At 47.2% G+C, this 25,545-nt stretch overlaps 1 protein-coding gene across 4 annotated transcripts in view; it reads left to right on the forward strand.

The window, feature by feature from the left end:
* The window catches only part of SBF2 (SET binding factor 2), a 2,983,421-nt gene that overhangs the window by 999,787 nt on the left and 1,958,089 nt on the right, over positions 1 to 25,545 (forward strand). For all 4 annotated transcript variants that reach the window (XM_069623660.1, XM_069623661.1, XM_069623662.1 and 1 more), the window contains exon 5: positions 21,459 to 21,569. In XM_069623660.1, coding sequence (XP_069479761.1) covers positions 21,459 to 21,569 — 111 coding nt within the window. The remainder of the gene's footprint in view (positions 1 to 21,458; positions 21,570 to 25,545) is intronic.

Raw genomic sequence — 25,545 nt, forward strand, 5'->3', positions numbered from 1 at the left:
CTCCGCCCCCATAAGAAACCTGTTGGTTGACCAAATCCATTTTCGGCCCCAATACGAGGGTGGCCTGGTGATAGCAGGGCAGATGTGGAAGAATGGCACCTCTCTGACAAGAACAGAATTAGAATCAGCTCAGCAGGGTGTCAGTTTTGCACCGCTGCATTAATGCAACTGAGAGCGTGGGTAGACTCACTTCGGAGACCACTCACACCCTTGGAAAGCGCTCTCAATAAACACCATGGCTCCAGAGAGCTAGTCGCAAAATTTTAACTTTCTTTTTGAAGTCCGAGGGATCAGAATGGCACCGGTGCGCAGAACTCGACGGATGCACCGGCACCATTCATCAATGGTGCCGGTGCATCCAGCCTCCCCATTCCCATTGAGTTCAATGGGACTCAAATGCGAATAGGGAGTAATATTTTCCGGTGCCTGGGAATGGGCAATTACCAAGTCCACCGGGGCTGTAATGCACCAGTAATTGCCCATTCCTGGGCACCGGAAAATTGATGACTCCGGCACTGCTAACGCCAGGGTCATAATGACCCCCAGTATCTTTTTGAAGTCACTCTGCATTCATAAATAAATGATTTCCGTTGTGGTTCAGTCCTTAAAGGAAATCATTTCTTTATAAAGTCAACGTGACTTCCAAAAGTAACTATTTTTTTTGAAGTAATAGGCCTCCCCTTTACTCCATGACAGGTGCGTGTGTGAGTGTATGGTCAAATGGTGCACACTTAAATACATGGGTGGGTGCCTGGGTGTGTGTGAGTGTATGGTGAAAGGGTGCATATTTAAATGTATGGATGGCTGGGTGTGCATGTGTGTATATGGTGAATGGTGAATGGTGTGTGTGGTTGTGTTCAGGGGTGCAACAAAACCTACATTTCGGTGGGGCTAACCCTTCAAATGTTGGGAGAAGCGATAACTTCACGGGCGGTGGGGAGGGGCAAACTTATTTGTGTGGGGGAATCCAATTAAAATGCATAAAGAAATTAGACTATTCTAGCGCAGCTTCAATGTTACAAGCAGTTAACTCTCTCCTTTAAGGTTTAAAGCTCCCACTTATGGACTGCTGCGAGAATTGAGTGGTCTCCTGTTCCCTCTCTACCCTTCCAATCTTTCCCCTGGCATGCAAGTACTAAACCCACATCACGATTTTAATTGGCTAAAAAATTTGGCATTTGAATGCAGGTACGAACACTGAAATGCTTTCCGTTTGTAATTGCTGGGCTCTTGTTAACAGCAAAACCCAGGTGCCATTTAACATCTTCGTCCTGCTCTGAAGGTCAGCCAGGTTGAGTCAACATAGTCCAACATTATGGGGGGGGGGGGGGAGTGCGAATCCCAGTCAACTCAATGGTGTTGCACCACTACTTGTGTTTAATGCCTGGATTACTTATTGGTAATTTTCATTACTCCTAGCCCTATTCTTCCTCGTCCCACTACTTGTGTATGGGGCACTCTGCCTCATACACAAGTACTGGGATGAGGTAGTGGTACATGGAGGTAATGCCTGACTTAGCTACCTGTAATCTTCATTACTCCTAGTCCTACTCTTCCTCATCCCAGTAGTTACCTATGAGTGAAGGGGCCTCATATGTAAGCCCTGGGACAAGAAAGAGGAGCATGGAGGAAAGTCTGGGTCAAGGAGCTGATTTTGGAGGTTGGGGTAGGGGTGGGGGGGAGAGGGGATGTTTGTGGGGGGGGGCGGGCTTGTGTGACATCATAATGGTTGTCCATGTCCAGTCTAAGCAGGCATGATATGTGGTATTAGTGGCTAGAGAGGCATTTTGGTGCAGCCAGTCTAGTCATTTCTCAGTTTGGTATGACTTTTTTTTTATAACTGGGCATTTATGATAAAGCAGTCCTGCAAAGTGTAATTACCTGGCTAGACTGGCATTTCAGTGCTGCCAGACTAGTCGTTTCTTACTGGGGCATTGTATATTTTTCTTGGAATCTGTGATAACATGATATGATACAAGTCATTTATAACGTGCCTGTACACAAGTGTTTCTAGGCGCGACAAGACACGGGAGGGAAGATAGAGGGAGGACAAGACATACAATCTTACTAGGCCTTGTGTCATTCAGATCGTGCAGGTGTGAGAACAAGAAGTGCAAGGGGAAAGGGAGGGGGAAGTGCAAGGGAGAGGGAAGGGAAAAACAGGGCAGCAATTCGCCTTGTAAGTGCAGCCAGGGCAGTGCAGCTCTGGGTAGTGCAAGGAGAACAAGGGATTGTAGGGTTACAGTTACAACCCCTAATTGCGTGGTAGGCCCAGAGGCAGTGCAGGGGTGACTGATCAAGAAAGAGTCTGGACATAGTGAGACTCTGAGGGTAGCCCAGCAACCAGTCAGTACAGCAGACAGGTAGGTCAGTTGGGCCAGGAGGGGAGGGAGAGAGAGAAAGCAGAGGAGAAGAGGAACGTTTGAGCTGCTTCTGGATCTTCAGGTGGTCTGGTTCAAGTTTGAGTGGGGCAGGGAGGCCTTTCCAGTGGGAGGCACCTGCATAGGAGATCGATCTACCCCCCGCCCCAATTCACCACTCTCTGCCTGGGGAAGTGTCTAGCCCTTAGAGAGTTGGAGGTAGCTGAGCGAAGGGCTTGAGAAGGAAAGTATCTTTAAAGAAAGCGATAGATGTATTGTGGGCCCGGGCCCAGAAAGCTTTGAGGACAATGCAAAGGGTCTTGAACTTGATCCTTGCAGCAACTGGGAGCCAGTGGAGAGATTTCAGGGCTGGAGAGATATGATCCCTGGGCTTGAGGCCAAGGACAAGTCTCACAGTCCTGTTCTGGATTAGTTGCAAAGGGCAGAGAGTAGAGGAAGGCAGGTTGAGAAAGAGGCTGTTTCAGTAGCCCGGCCTAGAGACAACCAGGGCTCTGGAGATAGTAAGCTTCTGGGGGAAAGTGAGGAAGGGAAGAGTCCCTTTGAGGAGGAGCAGCTGGTATTGGGACTTCTTGGCGATGTCCAAGATGTGAGGAGAGAAAGAGAGAGTGGAGTCAAAGATGACAAGCAAGTTTTTTGCCTCGCAGGAAGGCGAAAGAAGAGGGCCCAAGGTGGGCGGACAGAGTGCGAGAGGGAAAGTAAGGGCCGGGGTCCCAATGAGAAGGATCTCAATCTTACTGGCATTAAGGGAGAGATCAGTGGATGCGCACCAAACCAGAATCGCGGATAGACAGTAAAGAATGAGCGAGAGAGGAGAGGAGTCTGAGGGGAGCCTGAAGGAAAGCTGAGTGTCATCTGCATAAGAGGAGAAGCTAGAGATCAGGTGGGCCAAAGGGGCCAAGAAGAGGTTGAAAAACAAGAGTGAGAGGATGTAGCCCTGGGGAACGCAACAGGTATAGAGAGATGTGGCGTAGGGAAAGGGATCAAGGTGCACCTGGGAGGGGCAGTCCAAGAGGAAGGAGGTCAGCCACTCAAGGGCCTGATCCATGATGCCCAGGTTCTCATGGAGACGATTAATCGGGATGGCGTGGTTGACCGTGTCGAAAGCAGAGGAAATATCAAGGAGGGTGAGGACAGAAGGAATTCAGTAATCAAGGTTAGAGAGCAGATCTTCATGCATGTTCAGGAGAACAGTTTCCATGCCTCTGGCAGCTCTGAAGCCAGACTGATGGTCATGGAGACAACCAACAGATTCAGTGTGGAGAGTAAGCTGGAAGATGGGCAGTTTTTTTCCAACGGTTCGCCCAGGAAAGGGGTGATGGATATTGGGTGATATTTTTCCAGACAGGCAGACGCCATCTTGAGGAGTGGGTGCACAAGAGAGTGCTTAAGGGGAGAGGGGAACATTCCAGTGGTGAGAGTGATTACAGAAATCAGCAAAGGCTGGAGCGAGGGTGTCAATATGGTCCTTGATGGTTCTAGAGGAGCAGGGGAGCATCTTTTTGGACAACACTTTCAAAGATCGGGCATGTCTAGAAACCTCATCAGGTACTGTCAGAGAGAAAGAGGAGAAAGGAATAAGGGAAGTAGAGCTGGCCAATGGGGGGGCCAAGAGAGGTAGAGGAAGAGTAGATGGGGGACTGGATGTCCTGTGTTTTAGCAGAGAAGTGAGAGAACAGAGCCATACAGAGGGCCTGGGAGGGAACATGAGAGGTAAACACCGGAACAGGATTGACCAGTTACTTAGAGATTGTAAAGAGTTTGGCTGTGTTGTTGGAGGCCACAGAGACGCAGGCTTGATATGAGTGTTATTGCTTCGACTGGCATTTTGGTGCAACCAGTCTAGTATGTCTAAATGTGGCCTGGCATGCTTTACTGTAATGTTATTACACTGGTCTACATTGTGCAGCCAGTTGGACATGTTTTCATTGTGGCATGGCATTTTTAATTGCAAAGCATTAATGTTCCTGTGCACTATTGGTGACTTGCATGTATTGGATTGGTGTTACCCTACAAAACCATTCCAAACACTCTGGCTTTTTAGCCAATTTTTCTCAGAAAGTGTAGTTTATTGCATTAAATCACATATTTATAACTTTCTCCTAGTGCAGTGTGTGGCATACCCTTTCAAAAGCACATTTGTGCGTATTGCGCAAGCGTGATCATTTCGGCCAGCCCAACCCGTGATTTGTTGCTGAGTTGGGAGGGTGGGGGGGGCCCTCGGCATGGCTTGCAGGGGGGGCCCACATTTTGTGTTACGCCACTGCAGATGTCTCGACACAGCTGGCTGATCATACCCATGAATATTTTAATCCCAACAACCCATCGGTGGACGACCCGATAATATGGGAGGAGTACAAGGCCACTATTCAAGGGTAATCATTGTCGGTGATTTCAGCAATGCAAGCACAGAGGCTTTAAAGGCTGTGTGAACTGGAACTCTAAAGCGAATGCCTGGAGCAAGCCTTCCCCGCTGATTATTCCTTGACATCCCAGAGAGCCTTACTACAGCCGCAGGTTTCATATTGGAATTGTGCAATGGGCATGGCTCGTCAGTCGTAGCTGGTGTCCCATGCCAGAATATATGAAATGGGGGACAGGGCTCAACGATAACTTGTGTGGTTGGAAAAATAGGAAACCTTTATGCGACATATTCACCAAGTCGAGACTGATATGGAGGCTATGGCTATCAAGGACTCTGAGATTGGCAAGGTCTTCACTAGGTTTTACGTGCAATTATACTAAATGCCTCTGGATTCAGCAGAATCCACATATGTGGATATTCTGGAGGAAATCCCTCTCCCTACCATTACTGACAAACAAAGTGACGTCTTCGAATCTGATATTACGGAGGAGGAGCTTCTCTTAGCGATTCAATCAGGCAAATCTCCCTGGCCCAATGGTTTCCTGGCCAAAATCTGAAAGATGTTGAAAGATATGGTCTCCAAACCCTTGTCGCCCCCTGACCTGTGAAGGGCTAATATTATTGTTCTACCCAAGACGGACAAACCACTGGAAGTACGGACCGCTTGAGGCCAGAATACGGACTTAGATTTTGGCCCGTAGATTGTTGACAGTACTTCCCCGATTGATCCACCCAAATCAATACTGTTTCCAACCCTATTAGGCTACTTGCATGACCATCCGTAGACTTCATGTTGCTCTTGACAAAGCATCCATTCCCTGAAATCCTCTTGCTGTTGTGGAAAACCTTGAAAAAACATTTGATACAGTCCATTGTGGACTGATTTGGTCAGTGATCGGAAGTGTGGGGTTTGATCCGAACTTCCTACAATGCGGTTGGCTTGTTGTATGTGGGCCCGATGGCCGCGGTCCAGGTGAATGGAGTAATAACTTGTTGCTTCTCTCTGGAATGAGGTACTCGCCATGGTTGTGCCCTCTCCCCTATGCTCTTTATACTCCTACGTCCCGTCCCCTTTCCTCCTTACTTATGGGACATTCCTCAGTCCTGTGGCACGGTACCGGAGCACTTTGTAAAAAGCATCACATTTTTCAAAAATGTGTCCTTCTCCTTCTCCTTTTATGCGGGGTACCGCACGCGGCCATAACCCTGCCCTCCTTGGCTCCGTCCAGCGCATCGCCCCTCAGTCCTTTTCTCTGCACGTTCGGGACTGGACGTACTTGCATCTTCGGAAGATTTTTTCCTTCCAGTGTCCTTCTCTCCTCGGTTTAGCGGTCACGTAGTAGTCCATCTTTGCCGTTTCGGTTAGATTTTCCTAATTGTTCTTCCTGTGAACAACATTTCGCTAGGGCGGATCCCCATCCTCTTTTTCTAGAGTGTTTGGGTCCGGACCACCGGTGGGACTCGAGCTTCGACTGCGATTCCCTTTTGGTCCGGGCACTTCAACGTCGTCTGGAGCGGTGGGTGGAGGTGTTTCAGCGCGTTCCTCCTCCGCATTTTCAGAGTTTCATCGATGAGAAGAAGAGACGCCCGGTAAGTTCTTTAGTTTTTAGGGCAGCCCGGCCGGGGGCCTCCTTCCCGGGGTCTTCCCGGTCCGGAAGGGGTTTTAAAAGCCCTGTTACTGGGGTTTCCCCTCAGGTGCCTTCTAGGCATAAGAAAAGTACAGGGGTTTTCTCCGAAGTCCTCCGTAAGGGGCCTGCTCACACCGGATTGCAATCCGAGGCCCCTCCTGTGGGGGCTAGTCAACGGGCCAGTTCTACTGAGGCAGTGGGTACCGGAGCTTGCTTCGAGGTCTCCTTTTCTGGAGCTTCCCATACAGACACCGGGGCGCGCCCCAAGGCCTCTATTGAGGTTTTCTGTACCGAACCAAGGTTCGAGACCCCTCGTGAGAGAGCTGTTACCGGACTCGGGTCCGAGGTTCCTCTATCGGAGGCTAAGGTGACCGACAGAACTGAAAGGCCTGGTAAAGTCTTGTCGGTGAGGTGGGTTCCTCATCGGTCCCGCTCTTGTGGGGATACCGGTTCTGCTGAAGGGGCACAAAGTGAGGTTGTTGACCGTAATTCCTCTGTTACCGGTATTGCTGAGGTTCCTCTTTGAGAGGCTAATTTGGCTATCAGTATGTCTCACACATCCTAGGCCACACAGTACCGGCTCGGGCGATGTTCCTTGTGTGAATGCTAAAGTCAAGACCCCTGACCTGTCTGTGGAGACCCCTGCCTCACTCACACACATCACGCAGTTCTCCTCAAGCGTTGACAAAATGGCACCCGTTCCTGCGCGAACTCAGATGGCCATTTTGGAGTTTTCCCTTACACCTACACCATCAGCGTTGGGTGCTGGGAGCATTTCTTCGGGTGAACAGCGTTTTCCTTGTGCATGGTTTCATCCAGTTTGACTGGAATGCTTGGATGCCGTTACAGCACTCGGTCTCGCTCCCGGCAGTGTCTGCGCCATTGATTTACGTCAATCCGGCTGGTGAGGGCCCCTCTTGGCAACCCTCTCCTTTGCGGCCCTTGAGCTATTCCTCTCATGAGAGGCCTCCGCCTGCCACAGTGTCTAAGCCTTCGTTGGAGGATGCCTTCTTTGGAACATTTCGGAAGCTAATGCACTCCGACCCCATGAAGGAATATTTCAGAGGTCTTTTTAAGGAAATCTGTCCTCCAGGGCCGGGTTCCGTTCCGACGGTTCCCATCACAGCACCGGTTTTTCCGGCAGCTGTCCCACCTCTACCAGTTGCCCCACCTCCAGCCCTTCCACCTCCGCCGCCCTTGTCTCCAATAGACAAGTCTTTGGCGGAACCAGATGTGACCCAGGTCTATCCAGACGTGTTGGATGACGCGCAAGGGGATCAGGATAGCAACGACCAGCCCCACTCTGTTGGGGCGTTACATGACCGTGTACTGGACATGACTCTTCTGGATGTTCCAGTACCTGAGACACCTCCTCCGCAAGAAAGGGTGCTTTCGGTGGCATTCACCTTGTCTCCTCAGGAGCGCACCGGCTTGTTCTTTCAGAAGGACCTGTTGGCCGGGGTCCGCAAGTCTGGGATAAGTCACACTCTGGACTGCATGTTAACAAAAAGATTGACGCTCGTTATAGGCTTCATACCTCGGAGGAGGTAGCCTTAGCGTCTTACCCACTTCCTTCCTCCACAGTGGTGGGGGCCGCTACACGTCAATCCAGATCAGCTTCAGCGTCATCTACAGCTGCAGCTAAGGTTCTGGCCAAAGAGGACAAGTTGCTTGACTCTTTGGGGAGGAAGATCTTTGCTAATTCGGCTCTGCAGTTGCGCCAGGCGAACACAGAGCTCATTTTAGCACGGGCAAATATGAAAATGTGGAAAGTTATGTCGGAATTTGAGGAGTTCATTCCTGCGGACAAGCTGGATGATTTTAAGGCTGGCTTGTCAGATGCCAGAGTCCTGGTGCAGGATATGCTTGAGGCTGCGGCGCATCATGTCGACACCTCGGCTCGGGGCCTCATGCTTGGCGTGGACATGTCTTGTTAGGCTTGGCTTTATGCCACAAAGTTTTCCAAGGAGGTGCAGGATAAAGTTCTGGTCCTGCCTTTTGACAGCAAAGAACTGTTGCATTCGTCAACGGACATAGAGCTGACTGAAACAGACGGCCAAGTCTTTGTCCGTTCTGGTAAAACCACCTTTTAGGGCTCAGAGAACGCCTTCGAAGCCTCGGTCTTCCTCTGGTTTTCAGGGGTTTCTAAATCGAAAAACACAGAGTCGATCCTCCAGCTGGAAATTCCTGCCGACGTCGGCAGCAAGGCCGTTTTTTCTCTCGGTCTTCGGCCTCCTCCTCAGGATCTGAGGGACCTGCCTCTGAGAAGCCAGCTAAATGAGGGATTTTGGCGCTCGCACGATTCCCTGGTGGGAGGGCGCATTGCGTCTCACTGGGAGGTGTGGCAGACCATCACCGAGGACCGGTGGGTCTTGTCCGTCGTTCGGGCGGGCTTCCGCCTGCCCCTTCCGCCTACCCCACCCATCTATCCTCCCTTCCTGTAGTCGGGGATGCCCTCCCTCAGAGCCGAAGTCCAGAAGCTTCTGCATCTCATGGTGGTGGAACCCGTTCCCCTAGGGGAGCGAGGGGAGGACGTCTGCTCCCGTGTGTTCATGGTTCCCAAACCCAACCAGGCTGGCCTGCGCACCATCCTAGACCTTTCCCAGTTCAACCTTTCTCTCCCCCAAGAGAGATTGAAGATGATCACCCCTGGTCAGATAAAGTCCTCTCTACAGAAGGGCGAATGGCTCAGCATGGTGGACCTTCAGGATGTTTATATGCATATCCTCATTTGGAGCCCGCATTGGAAATACCTACGGTTTTCCATGGGGGAGGAGCATTTCCAGTTTTGCGTGCTCCCGTTTGGTCTCAACTCGGCACCGCGTGTCTTTACGAAGATGTCGGTCATCGCAGCTTATCTTTGGCTCCAGGGTATCCATGTGTATCCGTATTTGGACGATTGTCTGTTGTGCAGTCCCTGTCCACTGAAAGCCTCGAGCAACCTTCAGTCTTTCCTCCAGCTCCTGTTCCACCTTGGGCTGTCTGTGAACTGGCGGAAATCCTCCATGACGGCTCTCAGGACTTGATTCTCCTGGGTTTTCGTTGGAACACGATAGATTGCAAGGTGGACAGGGGACAGAATGGCAGATCTGCTCGCCACGTGTCAGGTGTTTATGCAGTCGGAGAGCATGTTGGCCTGGTGGTTCCAGAGGCTTCTGGGCCACATGGCTTCGTGTGTGCTGGCTCTTCCTCTTGCTAGTCTCAAGAGGAGGCGGGCGCAGATGGCTCTCCGGAGCTCATACCTTCAAGTATTGGATCCAGATTCCAAAATTATACTGGTTCCATCTTTGATGAGGACAGACCTCTTGTGGTGGTAGTCTCTCAGCAATCTGTCGGTGGGCGTTCCCTTCCAGGACCTTTGCCCGCTATTGACTATCACAACGGACTCCTCCCTCCTGGGTTGGGGTGCGACGCTGAATCATCTTCAAGTTTCAGATCTTTGGTCACCACAGGACAGACAGCTTCATATAAATTATCTGGAGCTTCCGGCGATATTCCTGGTGCTGCAAACGTTCAAACCAGGCATTGTCAGCAAGGTGATCCGTGTTCGCACGGACAATGCGATGTCCATGCTCTATATCAACAAGCAGGGGGGTACCAGGTCTCCTCCTCTTGTGGATCTTGCCATTCAGATTTGGGAATGGGCATTTCAGCATGGTATCTGGCTGATAGTAGTTCACATCCCAGGCCAGATGAATGTCACGGCGGATACCCTCAGCTGACGAGTAATTGTTAGCTACGAGTGGGAACTGAACACAGAAATCATCTCTGCCATATTTCGCTGTTGGGGCACTCAAGAAGTGGACTTCTTTGCGATATCTACAAACAAGAAGCTTCCCCTGTATGCCTCCAGGAACGGGCTCGGAGCCTCCTCACTCGGGGATGCTGTCGAAATTCAGTGGCACAAAATGAAGGCCTACGCTTTTCTGCCTCTTCCTCTCATCCATCGGGCACTTTGCAATCTGAGGAACACAGTGAATTGCTACCTGCTGTGGTCAGCCAGGTTTTGGTTTTCAGAGCTTCAGCATCTATCAGTGTGTCCTCCGCTTAAGCCACCTCTGGTTCCCGACCTGCTTCACTAGAGCGATCAACAGCTGTGGCACCCCTCCCCACAATTGTTCATCTTTGCAGCTTGGTGCCTGAGTTCAGATCTTTAGAGCGATTCAACTTGTCTGCGGATAACATGCACATTATTCAAGCGGCCAGGAAGCCCTCAACAAGATCTCAGTATAGAAGTAAATGGGTACGCTTCTGTCACTGATGTTTGGATGGGCAGCTGGACCGCAGGGAGGCTACTATCGGCATGGTCCTGTCTTTTGTCTCACATCTGGCAGAGTCTGGTGTCCATGTCTTTTCCGCCAGGACATATTTGTCGGCTTTTGACGCTTATTTGTCCACTGACCAGTGCTCTTTTTCACTGTCTAATCCAGTCATTAAGAAACATTGCGGGCCTGATGCATCTTTATCCTCCTGTTCGCAGTCCGCGTCCAAGGTGGGATTTGAATGTGGTCCTTACAGCCTTGCCTCATAAGCCTTTTGAGCCCATGGCTACTGTCGATGTTAAGTACCTTTCCTGGAAAGTGTCCTTCTTGATTGCTGTGACTTCGGCAAGGCGTGTAAGTGAGCTTCAGGCCTTGTCGGTTGAGCATCCATTTTTTTATTTTTCATAAAGATAAGGTTGTCCTGCGAACAAATCCCGCCTTTCTTCCTAAGGTGGTCTCTGATTTTCAACTGAATCAGTCGATTTAATTGCCTTTATTCTTCCCAGACCTGGCCTCAGAGGCCAAAAGGGTTCTGCACTGCCTGGACATCAGAAGAGTTCTGAGCTTAGGAACTCTTCACAGCTTTTTGGGACCTTCGGAAATCCACAAGGAAAGCCGGCCTCGAAAGCGACCATCTCTCAATGGATCGCGGCCTGTATTTCGGAGGCATATACCATTCATGGTCTTCGGGCCCCAAAGGGAATTCATGCTCATCTTGTGCGGGGCAAAGCGGCTGCCGTTGCCTTCCAAAAATATGTTCCCTGGGAGATCATCGCGAAAGTGGCTACGTGGGCATCCCCATCGGCTTTTTGTAAACATTACTGTCTGGATCTGAGCTCCAGGGCGGATGCTCAGTTCGGTCAAGCTGTGCTTAAGAACCTGTTTCAGTAAGGAGTTTCCATCCACCCGTAATTCCTGTGACGAGTGCTTGGGAATCTCCCATAGGTATGGAGGAAAGGGGACGGGACATAGCAGTATAATAAAGTTACTCACCGTAGTGACTACCTTACTCCTAGTCCATAGTCCCCTTTCCTCCATACGCCCGCCCGCCGACCACTCTAAAAAGGTTCCTCGGTTATTGATTAAAGGTCATAGACCTGGCGATAGAAAAGGACTGATGGGCAATCCGCTGGGCGGAGCCAAGGAGGGTGGGGTTACGGCCAGATGCAGTACCCCGCGTTAAAAGAGGACACATTTTTGAAAAATGTGATGCTTTTTACAAAGTGCTGCGGTCCTGTCCCACAGGACAGAGGAATGTCCCATAAGTATGGAGGAAAGGGGACTATGGACTAGGAGTAAGGTAGTCACTACAGTGAGTAACTTTATTGTTTTGGCTATTGAACCACTGGCAATATGGTTGAGGGGGGGACCCTTTTGATAACAGGATTTGTGTGGAATTCTGGACATGAAGACTTCATCAGCATATGCTGATGACCTATTATTCTATAAGGAGGATTCATGTAGATCTGTCCTGTGGGTCACAGAAATCAGATTTTTGGGGAATTTAGTGGATTGAGGGGTAATGGGAACAAATCATTGTTGTTGTGGTTCAATAAGGTCCAAAAGCAGAGTTCCCCTTCTGCCCTTTTTTGGTCACAGGAGACACTTTTAAATAGCTCAGTATTTGTGTTTGCCGGATCCCTGAAGCATTCCTCTCCCACAATCTGATGCTGGTCACTGGCAGATTGATATTTGTTTTTTGTGCAGCCCTCCTCTTTGTTTCGAGGGGCCGCTTTATTCAAAACTATGGCCTTTCCGAGGTACTTATTCATTCTATATAACATTCCTGTCACAGTCCCAGGAGTGGGGGGGAGAGGTGAATTACAGAAAATGGCAGTCCCTGAGGACGTTATTATGGGACGACTTTCAACCTAGAATAGCATTGTGTACATTATGTGGTTCGGTTTGGGAGGATGGGATTGGTCTCTCGGATGTTAGAAAATACAACTGGGCAGCACAATTGGCCATTGCCAATGAATGGTAACGTGGCAATGTTTCTTACCCGCACATTAGACTTGGAAGACAATGGGTGGGGTCTGATGACCGCTTTTCTCCCTATATTGTGACAAGGATTTACGGGGACTGCTGCTTGCATTGCAACAAGTTATACGTACACAGGATGGCGACGAAGGTGATGGGATGGGACAGGGTGGTAACCATGGAAACCCCCTATGGAAAATTCTGAATTTACCGGAAATCGGGAATGTACATTTTGGGGAGTCCTGGCGGACTAGGGAAATCCGATTGATAGGAGGTGTGCTTATTGAAGGACATCTAAAGACTTTTCAGGAAATGCAATTTGGCTTCCAGCTATTAGCAATGAACAGATTGAGATGTACTTGTTTTAGGCACGCTATGTACACACAATCCCGGGGTGTATATGATAACCCTGTCTGGACGCTAACATAAATGCTGAATTTATTTCCAAGCGGGCTATTTCGACTTTGTGTCAAGAGGTCATTAACTTCACATCAAACCCGGTTTCGAGACTTAGGACTCTATTGGAGGGGGATGCAGGTTCCATGGAGAGTGAGGAATGGCAAGGGGCCCTAATGGCCCCTCTTGAAGTGGCCATCTCTGACCAACTCTGGCTAGTGCAGCTGAAAATCCGTTACAGGATTTATTCTACTCCGTTCAAGTGCAGCTAAACTACAGACCCGGAATGTTTGCGGAGCAGACACACTAAGGAACTTATTTCCATATAACATGGCAGGGACCAATAATTAGGATTCTGACTTGTGGCATGGAGGAAGATAGCTAAATTGCTCACGCAACCTATTCCTGATGACCCAAAACGAACCTTACTTGGACTATGGGGAGAAACTCCCTTCACAAGATGAGAAAAACTTTTCATATCCAACGCCATGATTATTGCTAAGTGAAATGCTGTTATGACATTGGGTGCCAGGGATCCACTGAAAATCGCAAAATGGTTGTAGGACATGGACCAATGTATGTGCATGGAGGAGCGAGTGTCTCGGGCTATGGGGTGCCCTGATAAGTTCATAAAAATTTGGGACAGGTGGGAAGACAGCAATTAAGGTTTTTGATGGGTCGGATTGTCGCCATCACTTGCAATGTATGTCTTTTGTATTCTCATGGATTTATTTTTTGTTGTACACCTGATTGTTTTGTTTTCAGCCCATGTATGGAATTAATATTGTGTTATTGCTTTGTGTAAGAAATATTATGAAAACTCAATAAAAGGTTTTTGGGGAAAAAGGATCTGTTGGCTTTGGTATTGAAAGGAGATCTCCCTTGTACCAGATAGAGAAGTACATGGGAACTGAAGGTTTTGGAGATGCATGTTGGCGCTAGTAATTATACTCCTATACCAAGACATAGAGGTCACACAGCATTTGACCATACATTAAAAAAAAGTTTACTGTGATTAGGAGTTATAAGTCCCTTTTACAAAGTATTGTCAGAATCACTGCAGTCAGTCAGTATTGAACCTTCAGAAAAAGCAGCAAGAATGCGATGGTTCAGATGTTTTCAGCAATGCAGTTTTGCCCGGCAAATGAGAGCCCTTGATCGCATGCTTACTTTGTCTTTTTAACATGAAGAGAAATCTACATCTTTTCCAAATCACTAGGTCCTGCTACAGAACATATTTCTCATATGTTTGGAAATGCACAAAGCTAAACTGCTTCAACTATAAAAATGCAAGCAACATCTTTTAAGCAGTGCAGTACTTCCAACTGCTCAGCTAACGGTTCTTTTGTGTCAATTTATGAATGAGTAAAAGGTTATGTTAGTTGCCTTCTGGGAAATGGTGACCTAAAGAAATAAGCTAACAGAAGTGAAGTGGAGAAATCGTTGCATTCTGGGAAACGTGTGCACAATCCATGCACAAGTCTAAAGAAAGTGAGAAATCGTTTGAAATACATGTTGGGGAAATGTGGCCTTAGTCCCAGTCAGTCTTGCAAGGTCTGGAAGAGAGTGTTTGTATTTGTATCACATTGATGTAAAAGGTTTTCAAATAACAGACCACAAACAAGAGCAAGAGTAAACCATCTGACCTATCTATTGGGAATATGAATCCAAAGACCTGACCTCAATCTAGGAAAGATTCCGAAAGGCAAGTCGCAAGGCGCTGATTTCAGACTTGTACAAACTAAGAAACAATGGCAGCAAGACTGAGGAATTCTCAGATCCCTGAGTAGGTGTACAGCAAAGAAATCAGTGGGAACACTGGAGTGTGAGATCTTGAACTTTAGTGAAACTAGAAAAGTAATTTTTCTACTGAAATCAATTATTATTATTATTATTATTTTTGTATTTTTTTTTTTTACAGGGTTCGGCCGACCAGGAGACCCCCGCACCACAGGGGACCCAAACTCTCCACTCCCGGCCGGCCAAGAAGTTATGGCGTGTACGCATCCCACATCCGGGTGTCGCCTCAACAGTTCCCCCTCACTGCATCCCATCTAGTTTCCATATCATTGCAGTATAATATAATCCTTCGACCATTGGGCGACTGTCGGACTTCGTTTACTTCCCCACTCCATAGCTACCCGCCTCTTTGCTAGAATTAAGAGAAGACTTATCAATTTCCTAGTTTCTTTAGGTATCTGCTCCGTGTACCCCAACAGGGCCGTCACCAGATCCGGCACAAGCCGCTGCCCCACAATATCCCCAATCACCACAAACACCCCTTGCCAGAAATGCACCAACTCCCCGCACTCCCAAGCCACATGGAGAAAAACCCGCCATCCCCTGTCCGCATCTGAGACAAGCCCCGGACCTCTGAGGAAAGTAATCTTTTAGCTGAGCTGGAGAGTAATAGCACTGGTGCAAATACTTAAAGTGGATTAGTTTAAAGTTCGAGTTGACCGTCCCCTTCTTGGTCATCTCACAGCAGTACTCCCATATGCTTGCAGGGATTTTCCTCCCCAACAATCTCTCCCAAGCCTCTTTGTGCGACCTCCCACCCACTAACTTGGCCTCCAAAGCTAATCCGTACAGCCCGGAGAGCACCCGTTGTCCAATACCTCCCCCTAGCACTCTATCGAGCAAAACATCTGCTGCAGGTGGCTCCGGAAAAGAAGGGAGCAGCCGCTGCAATGTCACCCTCAGCCTATATTACAGAAACACATCTAATGCCGACAGGACCCCTCTCTCCCTCAGCTGGTCCAAGGAGAGGAACTTCCCACCCGGGAACAGGTCTCCTAACCAAATGGCACCCAGTCGTTTCATAGTGGCCACATAATGCGCTTCACTAGTCAGGGGAATGCCAGGGATAAATATCGGTGGAATTTCCGGCGAATAAAGTACACTACCGATGGGCGCACGCCTCAAGGTAGACCATGCCCAACACGTGAGTTCCACCAGATTCCGAGGAGACCGAGACCGGCTCGGAGCAGTCAGGATAACCAACCGTAGCAAACCAGGCGATGCAATTGACCTTTCTATCTCCACGTGTCTGTGCTCCGCCGCCATCCTGTACCAGTACCTGAGGTAGCTCGCCTGTGCCACTATGTAATATAAATACAAAATCGGGAAGTGCCAAACCCCCCTCCCGAACTGGTGCCATGAGCCGCCCTAGAGAGACCCGAGCTTTTTTCCCTGCGCATATGAAGCTCGTAATCGATGAACGAAGGTCCCGAAAATATTTTTGAGGGACCTATATGGGCACATTTAAAAAAAGATATATAAGAGTTTGGGAAGGACAGACATCTTGACTACTGAGATCCTACCGTATAAATTAAGAGGTTGTGAGGCCCAGCCCAACATTGCCTTTTTAACCGAGTTCAGAGCCTCTACATAATTTGCCTTATAATACCATCTCTTCATTCCTCGCAACGGTTACCCCCAGATAACGAGTACTCTGCAGGTCCCACTGTAATCCCCAGTTATCTTGAAATCGAGATGCCCCACCCGTCAATGGGAAGATAACAGACTTACTAGCATTTATTTTAAGCCCCGAGAGGTCACCAAATAAAATAAATATTTGTGGACTGAGAAGCAGAATGTAATTTCCTTTAATTAGGAAACCTGCACACCACTCAATTTACACTGCTTGAAAGTACACTTGTATGTCGTTGACTATAATGCAGAGTCGGGCTTTGTCAGTGAAGTATAAAATCCCCATAAAAGAAACATAAAAGAAACAAATCCCCGTACTTGGTATCAAAATGATCAGTAAAATCTTGTACAAAAATTGATCACTTTTATGTTAATCATGTTGATGAATGTGCTTTGTGTGATGAATCAGTAATGATTCACCCAAGAATATTGCCTGGGACCCTTCTCATGTAGCCTGGGGAAGGCAGACGCTTCCTGATCCCGACCCTGGGGGTGGTGTTCTGCGGAAGGATCACATGGGTGGGGGGAGGCACCAGGACCGGAGGAAGAGGAAGCACTCTTGTTTAATTTCCCTCGAACCCCCCAATCTCTTAATGGTTTATTGCAAAGTAGAAAAGGTTAGGAAAAACTAACTTGGTTGGCAGGGACTTCAAGTCACAGAATTCCTGCAGTACTGGGACGAGGAAGAGGGATGCAGAGGAACACTGCTGTAGGAGCGGTCAGCTAATTTGTGTGACCTACACCTAAGGGGTACTGAGAGGATTAAAAAGTCCCCTCGGTTGCAGGCATTAGTGCAGCAGGAGAGGAGAAAGCAGTGTGGGCCGTGTATCTAGAGCACAGTGAAGCTGGAGGTGAGAGAAGGCACTGGGACCACTGTAAAGCCAAAAGTGGTGGCGGGTCCTGAGAGGGTCTTTGCCTCGAGCTGTCCCTATTGCAGAGGTCGCGTAGCGGGAAGCGTGCGAAAAGGCACGCTTGCCCATTGAAGACTCGTTGCTCAGACGGCGTGCAGCAGGAAGCAGAAGTAGCGAGCAAAGTGTTCCCTCTTTAGAGGCTTCAGGTGGCTGGGGTTGCACCCGAGTCTCTCCGGAGCAGAGGAAGCTCTGTTTTCAAGTAGCATGAACAGAGGTGTAGCCATATCGCGACGATTGACAATGACAGAAGACCTGCAAACACCAAGAGGAGCATGAGCGAGCAACTTACCTGGGGAATTTACATCTTGCGAGTGACTCTGGAGTGCTTCGATTGTTGTCTGCGTGTTAATGGCAGGCAGGTTCACTCGCAAGTGGGTGAAAGAAGCAATAATTACAATTTTGAATGCCAAACTATTTGAAAACAACAAAAGTAACACTTATTGAACCAAAATGACTATGCAAGCAAGCGTGTGAGTTGGTGGAAGGCCCAGAAACACAGTGGGGAAGCTTTAGTAATAAAAAAGCCTACAAGCAATACTCCAGACAAGAGTATTTAAAAACTCAGCAATACCAATATAACAAACATTGCTCAAGTTAAGAGGGGAATATTGGTAAACCCAAGGATTGTACGACTTGCTGCTCATGTGTTGTGAAATGTAGATCTTCAGATGACATAAACAGCCATTGCCAAAGCCAAGACAGAAGCATAGTAAAACCATATCCTGGTTACTATTTAGTTGTTGGTATAGAGGGGTGTCAGAAAGGTGGCAAACAGGCTGCCCTCCTGTCCAGATGGAGAGTAGTATAATTGCAGAGGAGTCCTAAAAAGCACTAATGGGATTCCTTGTTTTCCCAAAAGTGGTTTAAAGTTTGATGCCAACAAAACCTTGTGAAGAAGTTGTTGTTCTAAGTTAGAAGTTACCACCGAAGCACACCACTTTGTTCGTATGTGAAGTATTAAGCAGGCAGGAGATTATACCCGTACGGCAAGTTGTGGATGTGGAAGGCCTTGCATGGGAGGAAAGCAAGTAGTTGAAAAAAGTGCTGCACTGTGATTATAACAAAGACAGCTCATGTTAATTGTGTCATTGAAAGAAGAATTGTGTAGACCTGCTGTGGAGGAGATAACTTTCTTCAGAAATCAGTTTGTGACAAATGATCCTGACAAAGACAATTGTTTACTTGAAGACAAATGTGAAACTTGTTCTTACTTTGGCGCAACACTTTGCTTAGATCCGGGGAAGGGGAATTCACCCCGGTTATGAGAAGAGACAGTGGTCATATTATGAATTTTGTTGTATGATCTCTAACCTGGACTCTAACATTCCCTCCTCCTCATCCTTCTCGATCTCTCCTCTGCTTTCGACGCGGTCAACCATACTATCCTGCTCAATCGTCTCTGTGACAACCTGGGTATCACCAATCAGTCCTCTTTCCTTTCTGATCGACCCTCCCAGGTAACATTCGAGTCCTTCCTATCCGCAATCTCCCTCTCTACCTGTGGTGTTCCTCAGGGTCAAACCTCTCGCGCTGGCTTTTCAACCAGTACCTGGCAACTCCCGCCTACTGCATTTCCATTTTCTGCTCAAACTTCTAGTGCTATGCTGATGACACCCAACTCATTTTCAGGCTTCCTTCAGCCACCTCCTCGCCTTCCCTCATCTCGGATTGCCTACCTGCCATTCAAAACTGGTGTGCTGCCAACGATCTTTGTCTAAATGCCAACAAAACTGAGATCCTCCTCATTGGGACACCTTCACCATCCTTTTCCCCCTCACTCCCTGCCGGCCTCCCTTGGCCACCCTCCTACCCCTACCTGCGAGGCTAAGAACCTTCGGGTCATCTTTGACTCCACACTATCCTTCTCTGCACACATCTCTGACGTCTCCAAAAAGTCCAACTTCTTAGTGCACCTCCTTAGAGGTACTCTGCCTTTCCTCTCCTTCCCCCAGAAGCTCACTGTCTCCCAAGCTCTGGTTCTCTCCAGGTTGGACTATTGTAACAGCCTCTTTCTAAATCTACCGGCCTCCACTCTTCGCCCTTTACAACTAATCCAGAACAGGACTGTGAGACTTGTCCTCTGCATCAAGCCCTCGGATCCTATCTCTGCAGCTCTGCAATCCCTTCATTGGCTACCAGTGGATGCAAGGATTAAATTTAAAACCCTCTGCATTGTCCATAAGGCTTTCTGGGGCCTGGGTCCGAAATACCTTCAACTGTCTCTCAGTAAATACCTCCCTTCTGGAGCACTTTGCTCCTCTACTTCTAATACTCTCAAGGTGAGTTGTTTTTCAAAGAAACGAGCCGGTGGCAGATCTCCGTCTTCGGCTGGGGCCTCTCTGTGGAACAGCCTCCGGTCCCCCCTGAAACTTGACGAGAACCATCTTCGGTTCCGGAAGCACTGCAAGACCACCTTCTTCGCTTCTGCCTTTGCCTCTCCTCTCCCCTGCTGATCGGTTTCTCTCTCGGCACCATGCACCTGCCCACCCTCTGTCCTTTGGGCCCAGGTACCTGCTTACCCTGCCTCCCTCCTGCACTGCCTCCGGGCCACCTCCGGCACTGGAATCTGTATCTGTACCCAGGTGGAGATGGATTGGACGAGGGAAAAAGGAAGGGAGAGAGAGGAGGAGCAGGAGAGGGGAGAGCGAAATCAGATGAAGGGAGAGGGGGGAGGGGGAGTTTTCAAGGAGGAGAATGGAGGAGGAGGGATTTAAGGGAGGTGCGAAATGAGGTGAAGGTCGTGGTAGAGCGGATTGAGAGAGGGAGCGAGTTCCAGTGCAGAGGTGCAAGAAGTTGGAAGGAGCGGAACTCCCCTTCCTCCCACCCCCTTCAGTTAATTGCTCTTTGCACTGTTTTGTCGAATGATTCATGATGTAATTTTGCTCCCACTGTTATATGTTGTTGTTATCTTGTATTATGTTGTTCCACTGTACAGCGCCTTGGTGTAAAGCGCTTTATAAATAAATCAATCAATCAATACAGTCCCCCACTCTCCTTCTGCACTCATCAGATATACCCTATCTTGCTAATCAAGCACTTGCCATTTGTCTGGCTGCACTACGTTTTCCACTGCATTTATTATTTATTCCACTTATTATTTATTCTGTTCTCCCCTCTGTTCTGTACTTTCCATTTCTCCCCTTCCACGTACTTTCCCCCTTTTTCCCTTTTCCATGCACTTGCGCGTTCTTAATGTCACAGGGCCTAGTAAGATTGTATTTTTGTTCTCCCATGTTCCCCTCCCTTTGCTTGGTTGCGCTCTGAAACACCTGTGTATGAGCGCTATTTAAATAAAATATCATATCATATATATTTGTAGAATTCAACTGCCATGCATTACCTTGTTGATTTATTGAATGTACAAGTGTGAGGGACAGATATCCTTTTGTTGGAGTGTTTCCTTTTGTTTATTTTGAGCAGGGGAAATCCTTGTCGAGGTACAGATAGTGAGGCGATTATCCAACCTTTTTATTTAATAAAATGGCTAACTTTAAAAAATCTTTACAAAGTTGTCCGCCTCACATTTCTGAACCCTTACATTTGCAGAGGGGTAAAATGCCAAATTGATGATTCCTTTCTTTGATTGAATTAATGAAGTAGATATGGTATCATTTGATAATGTACCAAGTACATAGCATTAATTCCCAATTGATGGCCTTAAACGAAAACAAAACAAAGGTTTTCAATTAGACTTTTTAGGCACGCTGCAGGGATTATAGTACATCTACTCTGTTGATCTGTTTGTTAACATTGTGGTGGGCGGGGTTGTTTGGTTGTCCTTGTGGCACTACGTTTCTTTTCAATCTTAGTCCATCATAAGTACATATTTCTTTAAGAAAACCACTATCTAGTGGTCAAAGAGTGCATTTGTTAGACTTTTGTTCTGGACTGTGAAATTTCAGTAGCCTTTGTACAGGGTAAAGAGCCTAAATGAGAAATCGCATTCATGTTTCCTCTGGTATTATAAATGTTTGACATCTCACCTTTTTTTTTTTTGTCTCAATAAATTCTGTTTCATTTCAGGCATTATGTTTCACATATGACGTGCATTTATTCACAAACCATGTGCAATAAATAACAAATATGTTTTGATTTGTTTTTTCTAGGCTTGCCTTGGTTTAATCTACACTGTGTATGTTGACAGTCTGAATGTATCCCTGGAGAATCTCATTGCAAACCTCTTCACATGCCTTGTTTCAGCTGCAGGAGGTTCTCAGGTAAATTGAGGGGATATATTTTCACATTTATTAATGAAAGCAGCAACAACATTATTTTAAAAACTTTATGCAAATAGGGTGCAGTGCTATGTTGTTCGGTGGCCTGCTGTCAGGACTCCAAGCTTCCAAACTAGATCCCCTACCACATTCCATGCACGTCTACCACCAGTAGAAAGTCTGGTGGCAAATATTTGATGGTAATGGAATGTTTGTATGCATGTGCACACTGGCTCCCCTAGCCAACAGAGCATGCTGTCTGTCATGTTGACAGAGCAATTGCCGGCCTGAGACAGTGCCTGGAAATTCAGACTCAGTTACAAGGACACATTTAAATGTTTAAGGATTTAGATGAAATGCTTCATGGCTGCCTGTGTGTAGTTTTGGACTGAAGTTTCTTTTGCGATTCTTGTGTTTTTCCTTGGTCCTCGTTTACGGCTTCTTCACTAGTGCCCTATTTTTGCTTCTCCCGTGCCTTTGCCTCTCAGCCTATTCTCACTTGTTCTCCTGATTTTCTGGATGTGCACCATTTGTTTTCTCAGACCATCTTATGCGTCTGTGTCCCAACTGTCCATGGTTACCAGAAAATACAGGCACTGGTATATGTGATGGGTCAAGTGCCATTCTCCACCAGTGTCCTGTCCTACATGAGCACCACTGAACAATTCCAAATTCCATGCTTTTTTTAAATGAACACCTTAATTTAGAGACTGGGTCTGTTCCTTTTTAGGCAAAGTCACAAATTAAATATTGTTTGGCATTTAAACTGTTCCGAATAATCTGTCCCCTTCTCTATTATCCACTTGTAGGCCATGGGCTGTATTCGTACCCTTCACTTTTCTGATTAATATTTGATTTAATTTTAAGCTAAATGTAGCAATCAACCATGACCTCTCAGTGGATCCATACTGTTAAATGGAACAGTCCCCGAAAAATATCTTTTTTAGAAGTTCTATGTTACTGATCATACTACCCCTCACCCAGACAGTGGGCCTCATTACTAGTCCGGCGGTAACCGTGCCTGAAATTCCGTCAGGTTACCGCCGGACACATATTACCATTCCGCTTCCGTGATTCCCGGAATTATCGGGGCATTACGACCCCGGTGACCCGGGAATTCCGGAGGCGGAATTCAGTAAATACCCATTCCCATTGAGTCCTACAGGACTCAATGGGGAAGTGGAAACACCGGCACCATCTCGTGATGGTGCCGGTGTTTCCACGTCCGCCTGCAGCCAGGTGGTGTTAAACCCACCAGGTCAGACCTGGCGGGAATGACCCCTCCGCCTGCAGGACTCAAGATCACCCGGTATGGAAACAACGGTGGCGGCGGGTTTACCGCCACCGTTATTTCCATACCGAGTGACTCGTAATGAGGCCCAGTGTTTTCTTTCTTTGACCTATTGTAGCTACTGGACACATCTTTGTTTCTTCTCTTCCAATAGCAAAGATGGACCTTTGGAATCTGTCTGATCTTTGGCGTTCTGGGCCTCTGCCGACATGCCAGTTTTTAAAACCGTTTATCCAGTGGTTGCAGGCCCCCTCCCTTATAGTGATGCAGCAGCACTAAAAAATGTAATATTTATTTGTAAAGATTGTGTGTACCATCTTAACCTCGCCTTGCTGAACATTTCCCTAGCAGGCACAGAGGTTGCTTAATGAGTTTTGCTTTTCTTTGACCTTGATACACATTAATATCCCAAGTGACAGCAGTTTCATCCTGCTAGGCCATCTTGTGCCATCCTAAACATAAGTTATTTGTTGTGGTTAAAAAAACTTGGCTTGTCACTACTTTTACCCACAGCTCTGATGCCGATCCACTATTTCTCAGTTACATTCTTAGATTAGTATTTTAAATGTTGACAGAGAACTGTTTATCAATAGGATATAACTATAATGCTTTGCTCAAACATTCATGTTGAATATCTAAATGATGAAGTATTTAGGCCCTCGTTATGAGTTTAGCGATAATTCTGGCGGAATTACAGCCAAACTAGTTCACTATTACCACCACTCTGATTTACAGCTGGTTTATGACTGGTGGTAAGGCAGTGTTAATCTCCATATTTGGAGACCATAGTTCTCCATGGAGATCTCTGCCTATTTGCCACAAGCAATAATGTTGATGTTCTTTAAGGTAAAGTTTATTATTTACCTCCAGCTTTATATTGGAGCTAACCCCCCACTTCACGTGCAATCAAGGAATTCTGTGGTGTGTCGTCAAGTGACTATAATTCTATTACTGTGTGACGATAGGTCCATCGGAAAGCACTGAGGAGCAAACAAGGGCACACTTTCAACAATAAAATAGTAAAAAAATTCTAATGTTCATACCAAGCCTTGTCGTTTTCAGTAAAAAGCTTTTTTATATTTTCAAGAAATAAATGTTCAAAAGAAATTAATAGACAAAGAGTTTCAATTGCAAATGTAAGAAATAATCACAAAGAAATAATTCACATTACAATACTTTGTGTTGCATAGTCTGAGCAACTCATTACAGTTGGGAGTTCTATAACCACTCTCAATATTTTAAAAATGATCCATTTTACATTTCTCAAAATGTTCATCCCATTGGGATAATGTTATCAACATTAGCTTCAAGTATACGTTGTAATACTGGCAGTGGGCCTATTGTTAGTCCTGATATCTTGATGGGAATTGTTGTGGTTGCTTGGATTGTGCTGAGGAATCTCAGAGTAACATCTCCTATCTTTTACTATGCGTTTTCGGGCAGTCACGCCCTTCTTCAGGCATAAATATCTGGATTTATCATTCTATTCTTGGAACCTGTAGTGAGCGGGATCGTAAAGATCTTCACATTGTCGGAGAGATTCAGTTCCAAATGGTTTTTTGATGTGCTCTATTGTATCTCGCTACCTGTGCTGGACCTTTCGAATGGACGATATGTATTTTCGTAGAAACTTTCGATGAGGTAATATGTTCTGGTACTTCTCATTTGTATTAAGTGCCAAGAGCCAGTCAATGACGGGAAAGGCTCTGAAGGAGCAAAAGGGGAAATTGGCCGTAGGTAAAAATTCCCCAAAATCCCCATTGACTACCCCTTCAAAGAAACCTTTGTCTGACGCGCCGAGAGGCGACTCTCCTTGGAGGAAGAAGGTAAAAAGATCATGGTTTAGGAGTGGCTCCCACCACTCCTCATTGTCGTCGAGGAAGCTGAAAAATAGGCACCACAGGTTGCCTTCTTCGATTTAGTTGTCAGACACCTCCCCGGAGAGTGTATCCTGTCCCACGAAAAGCCCCCAGCTGCAGAATGGGAATAGATCTGAAGTGCTGAAAATATTTCCAAAACAAAAACCCTCTGCAAGCCAAGCTCCTACCACGCCTTCCAAAGAAGCCGGTAAGGAAAGAGCTTGAGCCAAATCGTGCTTTTCCTCGAGCCCGGGACGAGGGCCAGAGCCTCATCGAGAGCCGTTGAGGCCTCGACGCGATGACAAGTCTTCGAAGGATCCTTCGAGCCGGAAATCCAAACAGAAGTTGAAAAAACCATTGACGCAAGCTGCTCCATCGAAGCCAGCCGCGCCATCGACGCTGACTGTGCCACCTAAACCCGAAAAAGATTTCGAGCGTCGAGTTCAGTTTCTTAAGCCTTCAATGCCTATCCCAGACAAGACCTATATTTCTTTACCAAGGAGAGATTATTTTAAGTCTCTCACCTCTCAATTTATGGGGAAAATGAGCCATCAGACAATGATGCGCCTTTTGGTCTTCAATTTGGTACACCAGTTGTGCCTGAGAGCTTTATTTCGGAAGGAGTCTAGATTGAAAGATCTTTATGATAATTTACAAACGCCAGTGGGGTGGACACCTCACCTGAGCTGGATTTTGGTAGACCTGAAGCTGGTGAGCATCCAGATCCTTCATATAGACAACTAATGTCTACGGTTGTAGACTATATGGGGTGAAGTAGGCCTACCCTCCCCTTTGAACAGGATAATCTGACTGACATCCTTGATAAGGG

This window comes from Ambystoma mexicanum, chromosome 11 (genome assembly GCF_040938575.1).
Source record: "Ambystoma mexicanum isolate Mex_15411 chromosome 11, UKY_AmexF1_1, whole genome shotgun sequence".
NCBI classification, from domain to species: domain Eukaryota; kingdom Metazoa; phylum Chordata; class Amphibia; order Caudata; family Ambystomatidae; genus Ambystoma; species Ambystoma mexicanum.